Here is a 12,004-nt window from a genome sequence, read left to right as displayed (position 1 = left end):
CTGTAATACAATACGTATCTCTGTGTGATCATTGTCTTTTTGTCAATAAAAACGTTACCACCGATTTACATTCTATCTAGAACGGTTCTTTCCTGTAAAATGTAACACAGTGGTCATGGTTTGATCTTGATAGAGATATCATGAAAACTACTACAGTTATTTGGGCCTAAAGATCTGCTTTCAGAATTAACAAAAATCACACTTTAGATGAATGATGACATAAAAATCAACAGACATTCAATCAAATGTACATAGGAAAGGGAGTACAAATATTTAAACAGACACGAGTTGATAAACAAATTTTTTTTATAGAATGTCACATGTCAAAATAAATCATAATAATCCATAAAGTGCCTGTCTTTGGTAAAGTAGTCTTTAACATTACATCATTGTCTGTTATTCCTTCATTTAGGTTTTAAGAATAGCACCGGTTATATACAGAAACATAAAGGCCAGAAAAGTTATTTTGCTTGTAATCAATGATTAGTGGTGTCCAGTGTGGGCGTAGATTGAGAACCAATAAGCCATACTCCGAAGTCATGTTGGCTCTAATCTTAGAAATGTTGAAACACTGTGATCCAGACTTATAATGGCCAGTCTATCCGCTCCCTCTCTATTTAGATCATGGACCCTGTTGAGTCAGTAGACTAATTTTACATAGTCCTTAAACATTTTGATTCCAATTGTACTGAGGAACAGCAGATGGTCGAGGTGGAGGTAGAGGAGGACGTAGAGGTGGTTGGGGCTTTGTGGAAGGCAGTGGTGGTCTGTTAGAAAACAAAATATATTATAAACCTTCTGGAATAGAATAAATGTTGGAAAACCGAAAGAGAAACAAGTTTGGGAAGAAATGCAAATAACTTTTATAGTAACTCCATTCTTTTTTCCAGTATAAACCCTGAATCTCCATGTGAGGTCCACATGTGAGTGACAGGGTTATTTACGAAAGTGAGGATTCAAATTGAATTTCAAAGTTAAGTCCAGAGTAGTTGAATTGAAAGCGTAGTAACTTTAGATCATTTTTCCAGTTTGGCTATTTAGTCATTAAATTTTAAATTCATTTAGAATTCTCTTTGAACTCTCATTTGAGCAAATAAACCATTGAGTGTTTGGGTGGAACAAACATCACTGTTTACTTGGCAAAAGCATAGCTCTGTCATACACCTTACTGAAGCTGCAGGACATCTGTGCCCCTTGCGGTAAAGCAGTAAGAAAAAGTGGTGAAGAGCTTGGAAATGTGGGCCCAAATGCCCCAAATTAATTTTTTTGCAACCAATATCAAAAGTGAAACAGTCATGGATTTTGAACAGAATGCAGAAGTTATCACTAAGCATTGTTCATTTTAACACAATTTTGTATTTTTATCTGTGAGTGTGTTTGTACCAGAGTATGTCTAAGAAATTAAGATTTTCAACTATTGTCATATTAAAAAAACAAAAACAACAAAAACGGAATTACCTGTGCGGTGGATTGTGGGATATCGTGAAAATATCCGAGTACTGATTATCACGCTAAAATGAAACAGAAAACATTTTTAAGACAACACAGTTTACTGATTTTGGTTTAAGGATATATACTTGTCATATATATTTGATAGATTAAAAAATTGGCTGCAGTTATAATTGATGCCTGATATTATTTTGCTCAGTCCCAACAATAAACATTTATTTGTATCTAGTATTTCTTTTTGGTATAAAAAAGTTATACTTAAAAAATAAAAAATAAAACACTAAATAAAAACCAGCCAGTTTAAATAAAATACTTGTACAATACCTGGCCTCTGGAGTTATTGTTGGAAGGCTTATTATTGGTGGTGGTATTGGAAGTTGGCTTTGGTGGAGCTTGAGACCTGGTGGCACAAAGAGTATTTTAGAATAAACAAACAGAATAGGCAGATGGTCATAATAATATTCCAGTCATTAGTAAAGTTGGATAACCCATCGGCTTATTGTCTAACTGCCTTGAAAGTTGGTTTTCACAATGACTGTCAAACTATAGCAAACATTTGACATTTACAGTTTTATGAAGTATAGTTACAAAGAACATAGAAAGAAGCAGTGAGGTCCAAACTGACCAAGGCATGTTAGGCATTGTATATAGACCATACACATATTTTCCAACTGTGTGCATGCCATTTCTATGCATAATAAATAACATCGCACACAGCTGAAAATGGGTCGGCGAAGGATTCGGCCACAGTCTGCTAGTTACCATGGCAGACAATCATTTATAGTGCAGGGATCGTCAATATTTTGGCGGCAATCTAGCACCTGCCTCGATGCGGAAGCTTTACCCTTGGGCGCCAGGGATAGACTGGGAATGTCAACCAATGTTCTCAACCTATCACTGCCCTCCTATTAAGAGAAATGCTTATGAAATGATAAGTACTTTCTAAAATGTCCCTTTAGAATATGCGCAAAAGCAATAAATTAATAACCATAACATTTTTTTATTTTTTTTTAAATACTCATGCTATTGAATTGAAAAATGTATTTGCAGTAGTTTAGAAACAATAATATTTTTTTTCTGGAGGGGATAGTAATAAGCCCAAAAATATGGGAAATAATCTGTGTCTCTTTAATTGTAATAAGTTGTGGTATGGTTATCCCTGTATTGTACTCCACTCTACCTATCTTTGTGTTGTGCACGGCTATTTTTTTATTTTTATTCTTTATATTTGTGTGCATAAAGAGACATCTTATCAAGGGTACATACAGTATGAAATGATATAGTTGCAGTATAAAATGTCACCGGTTATAACTGCACTTTTTTTTGTGATAAATCAAGTGACAACAACATGTTAAGTTTACATGACTGAAGAGGAGTGTCGCTGTAGAGCCACTTTGTTTAAGCAACAAGGTTAAGACACCGTGTGGTCAGGCTCAGCTAACAGGTCAGAATCATAACAGGAATGTGACTATTTAAATAGTAAGTGTAGTGGGTTGTGGTCTTAACATACTAAGAGGAGATACTGCTCATTAACCCCGGAGCACTGGGGGAGGAGGGAGGGAGTAGTGTACCTTCACAGTCTCTAGGTAAGGTAAGCTTTGCTCTTAATAAACTTCATGAGGTCAAACCAACCAAAGAACATCTCTAAACTTGAAACGTCAACTGAGATTGTAACTGATATAGTATAGGTCGGGCCGGTGTAGGTCTCGGACCAGTGTATTGTACATTACTGAGTGTCCACCCTGGCCTCAGCCGGTATCAGCAGCGGCTCTTGGGATGAATGGTACCACTCTGGCAACATCCCATGAGCAACTCGGCCCTCTTCCAGCAGTGCACGGCTTGTACGAGCATCTCTACATTATGCTCAGCTCTCAGTATTGTATGAGTATCTCTGTGCTGTATAGGGAGGAGTATCCTGGGGGAGGAGTCTGGCGCCCCACCATCATGAAATGTCACCATCCGCCACTGTACTGTAACGTAACCTACACACTGCACCCAACACGTAAGCGCCTAGTTACCTACACTGAAGCACAAATATCAAATCATGGGCTTTCATTTAGATAATCAGAGAGACTGAGAGTCTGTTTTTTTTTTTTTTTTACAAGGCATACCTGGGTGTCCTCCTCTTCTTCCTACAACATCGTCTTCTGATAGCGTCCCGTTTAAACCATGCCAAAGCTAGAGCAATCAGTATTGGAAGGACAAGCAGGAAGAAAATGAGCAATCCATCCCGTAGAGACGTATCTGATGAAAGAGACGAACAGAAAATGCAAATGCAATTATTTTATCTCTTTATTTATTATTGCCCTTTATATAGCGCCAACAGATTCCGTAGCAATCTTACATTAATTAGTGTAGGATTGCTAGTGAGAATACATATATAATAGTGCACATGGTCGCCATCATGTGGTCTGAAGCTAGTACTACATTAAGAATAGGAGGGGCTGGGTTGGTTATTATAACATACTGATCCCTGGCTTATAGCGTTGGCACCAGAATGCCTGCAACATTATACACACTGATGCTGACATCGGTGCACCACAAGTTGACTAATCGTGTTTACAATGCTATTTGTTCTGCTTTCTTGTGCAAGCAATAAAAAGGTATTAAGTTCCAATTAACCATAGGGGATTTAAACAGCTTTGCTTTGAACTCACTGAAGATTGTGAATAATTCTACAAAGAGAATCTGTTTGATATTGCTTCCTTCATGTTGCTTTTTTTTTTTTTTAAAAGTTCACCTTTCAAACGGTCATAGGAGAAATGGATACAAATGGAGTAAAAGACACCGAGGAGAAAGTTGCGGTGGTGGCAAAACGCCAAGCAAGTACAAAAACAAGAAACAAGGTAGCAAATAAAATAATACAAATATCTAGAAATGCACAAAAGGAAGAAAAATGAATTAAAAAAAAAAAAAAGCACCAAAGGGGTACAAATACACAAAAGGAGCTGAAGGAAGAAAAATCAAAAAAGAAGGAACAAGAGCAAAAGGGGAAAGGGAGATGGCAAATTCAAAATAGAGGAAGGGAAGCAAAACAAAAGCAAAAGAGGCAACACACACAAAACAAACAAAACAAAAATCGGAAAATAGAAAACAAAAAAAAGCAATAAGAGGAAACCAAATAGGGAAATTAAAACCAAAGAAAAAAGAAGATTTTAGGTAACTGTGGGATTAATTGTTTTTTTTTCTCTATAATGGCCTATCTACCTTTTTATATAACCATCTATCTATTAATTCCTATGAAAGCTCTCACTAACCCAATATTCAAAAACTATGGATTGCCTCTTGCTTTGTCACAAAGGGTACAATATTTTCTCTAAATTCCATAAAACAGCTAGCACTAAAATAATCCAGCTCCATCTAAAAATGGCTACAGTTTGTGAAAACATATTTATATATAAAAAAAAAAGAATAACGCAAAGTACTGCTATCAATGGAGACTACATGTAACAGAGTCCATACCGATATATCAATATTCCTTCAGTACATGCACTATTTTAACCATTTGGGTATTTGGTCATTTTGCCAGATTGCTAGAGCATGTCAATGGTATTTCTGACATAGCATCAACCAGTCAGTAAAGAAATTGTAGTCATTACTAACAAAAGTATTTTCTTGAATAAAGAGGTAAATTACTATTTTTGTGTCATCTTCATCTTTATTTGCATCAGTAAAACAAATTTTACAGGGATTGCATTTTTTTTTTCCTTTTGATGGTTTTTATTGACATTTTCATCAACGTAACAGGAAAGAGGGTAGGGTATAGAAGGAAAAAAGGGGAGGGGAGAGGAGGGGGGAGGCATACAGATTTTCCAATAGTCTTGTATTCACAGTTTTAGTTGCACTTACATTTGTTGTGTACAGTATTTTTTGCGTGTACATCTAACGTATAACTTGGCAGTGAAACCATACCATAGCCCTGATACCATATATCTCATGTTTCCTGTGTCTATTAGCCTCCACCGAACTCTATTAACATCCTCTGTGATTTGTTTTGGCCTGCTAATCCTAGGTACCTGAGTGTCACCCTGTTATCGGAGGCCCACCCAATCTCCATATGCTCCAAAGACCCCAGGCCTCTTTGGCTGTTGTTGTCATGGGGAGGACACTGTGATAGTAGTGTTTGTAGGTGTGTTAGGTGTCTATCTCTTTACATATTTCCGTCACCTGTGGGGGCTTTGAGGATTTCCACAATCTCACTATTGCCCTCTGGGCTGTCAAGCGGATACGAAAGGCCAGTTTCTTTATCTCTTTGGGTATAGCTGTAGGCATGTGTAGCAGGAGGCAAGTTAGTGGTGTGAAGGGTAGCCGTGTGAGTGTGATTTCCTGTATCAGATGGTGGATTGCCTTCCAAAAGCTAGAGATGGGCTTTGTGTGAGCAATTGGGATAGATGGGTAACCCCTTTATTTACCCATGGTTTGGCATTGAAAGTTGATATGCAGTATGTGATAGTTTTAAGTGGGGTAGCTAGTGATAGAGGGCTAGGGGTTTCTAAGTTGTGTCTGATCTTGTCCCAAAGTCGCACCGCGAGTTTGATTTGCTCCGGCAATAGCGTGACTAGTGTCCGAAAGCGTTTGGGGAGCCACATGATGGTGGGTAAGTCAAAGGGCTTCATTGCATGCTTTTCTAGCAACACCCATTGTGGTGGGTCAGCGCTGAGGAAGTGGGGCAGAACTGATGTCAACACTGCTGCCTGGTAATATCTGGGAGGGTGAGGCTCACCCTCTTGTCTCGTCAGTGCCGGTAGGAAGTTCCCTGGTACCCGAGCTGTGCGCCCCCTCTGCCCCCACACAAACCTAGATATGTCTTTTTGGGTTGTCTGGAGATAGTACAGGGGTGCTTGGATCAGTAAGGTACGGAACCGGCATTGGAGCCTAGGTAGAATAGACATTTCAATCATTGCAACCCATTCCGTCCAGGTCAGAAACAGGGAACCCCACTTCATGAGGTGCTGGCAGTCCTTCCATACTCTAACATAGTTAGGAAGCTTTCCGTTAGCTTTTTAGTAAAGGTCAGGCCTAGATATTTGATGTTATCTGTTCACTACTCAAAGGAGTAGTCCCTCCTGAGCATGGATAATGTTTGTGGGGTTAGCCGCACTCCCAACGCTTGGGTCTTTCCCGTATTTAGTGAGTAATAAGACATCTCCCTATATTTCTTGATAAGGTCTAGTAAGTGTGGTAGTGATTCTTCTGGTTGGGAGATATACAAGAGGATATCATCCGCGAATGCGCTAACTTTGATTTAGTGAGTGCATTTTTAACGCACAGTCAGTAAAATATGTTTCAGTATCCCAGGACTTGAATTTCATCAACCACCTCTATTTCTTCGTGATACAAACAGGAAATGTGAGAAATATCTGTTTTGTTCAAGGTAATAGTGTCTGAAACTTGTTTACTTACCAATGTGAGTAGGTCCACTATCGATGCTCCCACCATAGCCTCCTGTATTACAATTCGGAGGGGCCCAGCCATTGTCACAGAAACAGTTTCCATTGTTATCGCATACCTATAATGATAGAGAATATTCAATATGTAAATATCTTACATAGGATGGTTGGAAGTGCTATTTTGCACTTTTGCAGCCATACTGCAGGTACCAAAATGTATGTGCCGTCTGATTTAGTTGTGCAGTCCTTGGCTTGACTCTCTCCAGGGAAGACAGAGATTCTATTCCCAACTGGGCACTGAATGCAAAGTAGGGACAACTTGGCAACTCAGAACATAGAAGGAGTTTTCGGGCTGCCTGACTGAGAGCCGTAATAGACTGCCGTTGTAGACAACTCTCAGAAATGAGTATCGGCTCACTCTTCTCTAAATACCATAATGCTTATCATCATGCTTGGACTAACCCTTTAATTAATGTAAACACAATTATATATACAGTGTTAATCTTTATTATGTAAGAATCATAGATTAAAGTGTGGAGTTGAGGGAGAAACAATTAAATGAGAAAAGGCATTTCTCACATTTGAGATTGCATTAAAAGTAACTATTTATTATTTGTGTTACTTGATTTAGTTTGTATGACTTCATTGCAAAATGCTTTAGGCAATCTAAGCACCATAACCACTACAGCTCAATGAAATGGTTATGGTGCAAAGAGCCTGTGGGTGCCATCCTCTTTTTCTTTTGTTAAACTGTTTTGGAGCAGTTTCACAAAAATAAAACAGCACTCTTCCCAGAACTCAAAAAACGCCTGTTTGTCTTCTGCCTTGATAATGTTGGATTTTACACTTCCAAATTACCATTATCAAGTTTGCTGAACTTGGAGAGCCAGGAGAGGCCCGAGAGAACAGTAGGCAGGTCAGCGCAGTGCTTTCCGTGAAATTCAGGTTGGAATAATAATAAGGCAGTTGAAGTGGGGGCAATCTAAGGTAACAGTGCAAGTGCTGTTTTTGTCAAACTGGTTTAACAATAAAATGGAGATGAGAGAGCAATGAACCTCCCCGTCTACACATGGTGCTGCTAATGAGATTGCTTCTAGGTGCCCTGTGCGAAAAATCTTAGCAGTCCCCCTCCCCCTTTTGTCACAGAGCTCCACAATAATACAACTCTCAGTAATGTGTAGTGTATGAGCTTGTCACAGAGCTCCACAACAATACAACTCTCATTAATGCGCCAACTATAAAAACACGGAGCAATGTGCATTTTGTATGCCAGAGCTCCACTGTAATAAATCTCACTATAATATGATGTAGTGTATGTGTGTGTGTTTTAGGCGTGATGGCTGTGTGTGATATGTATGCTATGTGTTGGCTGTGTGTGATATTTGTGCTGGTTGTGTGTGATGGGTACTTAGCTCAGATAAAAATATGCATGCAGGTCTATGTGTGAATGCAGGTTTATATTTTGTAGAGTCACATGCACACAGTCCCAGTTATACATATACACTGTCAATTACAGCCACATGCACACTGTCCCAGGCACATACAGTTACAGGTATATAGTCAAACACACAGTCACAGTGAGTCACACACATGCAGCCACTCACACACAGTTACAGGCAGACAATGACAAACACACACAGGTACAAGGGGACAGTCACATACATACAGCCACACAGACAGTCACACACATACACTTACAGGTACACACACACACAGTTACAGTCATACATACAGACAGTCATGCACACATGCAGCCACTCACACACCATTACAGGCAGACAGTCTCTCACACACACACAGTTTGACTGTCTGTATGTGTGTGTGTGACTATCTTTGTGGCTGTGAGTATGTATGTGACTGTCCGCCTGTATCTGTGGGCGTTTGTCCTTGTCTGCCTGCAAGTGTGTGTGTGTGTGTGTGTGTGTGTTTGACTGTCTTTGTGGCTGTAAGTATGGTGGTAATTGGGGAAGCAGGGACTCCTTCCTACTTCCCCCTTCCTGTAAAGCTTTTGCTTCTGGGCGCTTGTAGCCCTGCCCCTGCTGCCATTGAGACCCCGCCTCTGCTGCTCATTAAGCCACGCCCCAACACTCATCAAGCTCCGCCTCCACTGACATGTTCTTTTGGTTGATAGTCCCGGGTGGAGAATACTGAAATCCCCCACCCGGGTAGCTAGACATGTGTGAGCTGTGTCAGCCACATGGCGCCCCCTGCTGCCATGGCACCCTTTGCGGCTGCACAGCTTGCACACCCCAAGGCCCTCGGCATGCTGGAGGAGAAACTAGCCAGGTAAGAAACCTCCAGAACTTAGCCTTGACACTAGTGAGTTGGTTGGGGGCTTGGCTTGGCTTTTTTAGGCTTTTAGCTCAGGACATGACATTTGAGCCATGCTCACACTATATATGTAAGCACAAATGCAGGGGTCTATTTGTTAAACAGGTAATAGTACAAGAATTGATAAGGAAATATTTATATATGTCTGTATTGGTAAAGGGGGTTGGGGACCAGACATTGTTACGCCGCTCTCCCGCCCCCCCTAGATCTTTAAGGTTCCCACTCCAATAGCACCATAATCACTATAGAGACTGAAGGCAGTAAATTACTGATGATACATGTTTCATCTTGGTAAAAGATGATTTTCTATTCATGTCAATGGGGACTCTATCAAACATGGCATATAATTTAGCAACATGAGAAAGCATGGGAAAACTGAGCAGATTTGCATTAAATGTGAGCAAAAGGTTATCATTAGTTGCACTGCATGTGTCATACTTTAATGTCACAATAAAATCTGAAAACTTTCATCATCATAAACAGAAACGTATCTACAGACACTGTCCAATACCTTATTAAGCGATAACCTTTCGACTTACCCCATGATCATTGCACTTCACTTTTGTGTCACAGTTGTATCCAAGTGCACTGGCGTTCTGACAGCTGTAGTTAACACAGGCCTGACCAAACAAAGGAAAGGAAATAGACAGAACAAAAGTGAGTCCGCTTTTCATTTTAGTAGATCTCTTTGCTTTCTATCATTATATTTGATCCTAGAGTCTTGTGTTCCCTTTACTTTACTGGAAGATCAAAATGACCCAATATTGTTAATTTAGTATAGGAAATTAACAAGTTATAATAATAAGTATTCTAAAAAACAAGTAGTTTATCCCCCCATTTTCAGTTCTAAATCATCCCACAGGACTATTGGTATTGTATATCGGGGTTGTATTATTATAATTATTTTGTTTATTTTGTTTTTATTGAGTTTTATCATATCAACACGTGCAAGTAAATAAGTGCGTTACAAACAGGTCCCATTGCGGAAAAGAGATAGGGTTACAGTATGAGGGTGAGAGTATGAAACATTTTTCGCCCTACAAATCAAGGCTTAACATGAGTACAGTAATGTTCAAACACCGGTTCTACAATGCTACGGATTATGCATTACATGTAATACAATACATTTATACATGCAAAACAAAACTTGTTGTGCCGCCCTAGATCATATTGGTAGAGGCTTGGTTGGTTCATTTTGGAGTGTGATATATCATGAATGTGGGTGTTGGAATATATTAAGATCACCCATGGTGTATGTCAACGGGGTTTGCCTAAGTAAAAGTGAATATGCTTGGCCTCAGGCTTGCAAAAGGTGTGTGCTGCATGTCCTGGTTGGGCATGCAACAGCCTTCAGTTGCATAGGCGACTAGCTTCTTAACCCCTTAAGGACCAAACTTCTGGAATAAAAGGGAATCATGACGTGTCACACACGTCATGTGTCCTTAAGGGGTTAAATTGCTGCAACGGGTAGTTGGTAGTTGTGAACCATTCCTAAGTATAAGAGGCCAGAGGGGGAGGCAGAAGTATTGGGGTTGTATTATAACATAGCAGACATATATCTTGTTTCTGTTATTCTCCTCCACAGATATCACTATTCAAATGGAATTTGCCCTTTGGACTGTCATTTTTTTTTTTGAAGATCATTATTTTATTTTATTTTTTTTCTTGTTCTTACAGCAATTTTTTTCCCAACAAAAAAATACATAACATAATTATATTTTCCGGATTAATAAATTGCATTGAAACCCTTTTGGCCAGAAGTGTATTTCTCAACATATTAGCCAATTATCTGGCATTATTCTATGTGGAATTTCATGTAATTTTCTTCATAACAAGGCAAGAAATATAAAAACATAATTACAATCACTCACCTTGCCATTACCACAACCCGTTCCTTGGCGTACCATCCCTGGGTCAGGAACGTCAGGACCCAAATTAAAATTGGCGCTGAAACACTTGTTTATGTTGTTTACATAAAAAAAAGTAACTGCACCATTTAGGATGGCGTTTGGATTATCCCCAGTACAAAAGAGTTTTCCACATAAGCTGTCCCTGGAAACAAAACGGAAATAATGATAAGTAAAAACAGATATTATTCCAAAAACAGAAAACCATTTATGCAGGATAATTATGTTTGTGTCCTCAGTTTGTAGAAACAGGTCACAGTGATGTATTTATTTGAAAAGCTACGTGGCAGATAATTTCAAAGCAGTTCTGTCACTTCTCAGCACTTCATGTAGAAATATTTCAGAAAAACCATGCACACTTTGTTGGGATTTCAATTAAATAAAATATGCCGTAAGACTAAGTAGGGACAACTTTGTCGTATGGACAAAGGTTGACAAAAGTTGATCAGAGCTCCCTTGTCAACTTTTGTCCAGTCCCAGCAGGTGTCGCAAGTGATGGCTATGAGATTCAGGCACCGTCTCGCTCATTGTGAGAAGTGATCTGTGGATGCCCCATGGTCATCATGAGAAGTGATCTATGGAGGCCTCCAAGGTCTTACAGGATCCTCCATAGATCACAGTGTTGTCTTTTCGTGTTTTGCATATGCGAGAGTAAAGCACTGATGTGGTTTCTGGCAGATTAGCTTCCAAGAACAAAGAAGGTCTCCAGGAAGACGTTTCTTTCTGATGTATTTTCTATTTATACTATACTATAAATTGCTTTTTTTCTGATGTATTTTCCATTTCTACTATGCTATAGATAGCTTTTTAAAAATGTATTTTCCTGTACCTGTTTGCATATCTGATCTCCCTTCATAACACTTTGTTCTAAACTGAGTTGGGTCAAAGTTAAAGAGAAGTATGGAGTATAGTAAACAGAAAAATTCT

The 12,004-nt window shown here is 39.2% G+C and overlaps 1 protein-coding gene across 1 annotated transcript in view; it reads right to left on the bottom strand.

Annotated features, from left to right (window-relative positions):
- Window positions 1–297: 297 nt before the first annotated feature.
- The window catches only part of LOC134575876 (disintegrin and metalloproteinase domain-containing protein 9-like), a 48,043-nt gene continuing 36,336 nt past the window's right edge, over window positions 298–12,004 (bottom strand). Inside the window, exons 16-22 of the mRNA XM_063435320.1 lie at window positions 11,042–11,222; window positions 9,710–9,790; window positions 6,853–6,958; window positions 3,561–3,693; window positions 1,774–1,849; window positions 1,459–1,511; window positions 298–767 (exon numbers count right to left, since the gene is read on the bottom strand). Coding sequence (XP_063291390.1) covers window positions 665–767; window positions 1,459–1,511; window positions 1,774–1,849; window positions 3,561–3,693; window positions 6,853–6,958; window positions 9,710–9,790; window positions 11,042–11,222 — 733 coding nt within the window. The 3' untranslated portion in view covers window positions 298–664. The remainder of the gene's footprint in view (window positions 768–1,458; window positions 1,512–1,773; window positions 1,850–3,560; window positions 3,694–6,852; window positions 6,959–9,709; window positions 9,791–11,041; window positions 11,223–12,004) is intronic.

Source organism: Pelobates fuscus, chromosome 10 (genome assembly GCF_036172605.1).
Source record: "Pelobates fuscus isolate aPelFus1 chromosome 10, aPelFus1.pri, whole genome shotgun sequence".
Classification (NCBI taxonomy): Eukaryota; Metazoa; Chordata; class Amphibia; order Anura; family Pelobatidae; genus Pelobates; species Pelobates fuscus.
The sequence above is the reverse complement of the archived record's forward strand: the minus strand, read 5'-3'. Positions and strand labels throughout refer to the sequence as shown.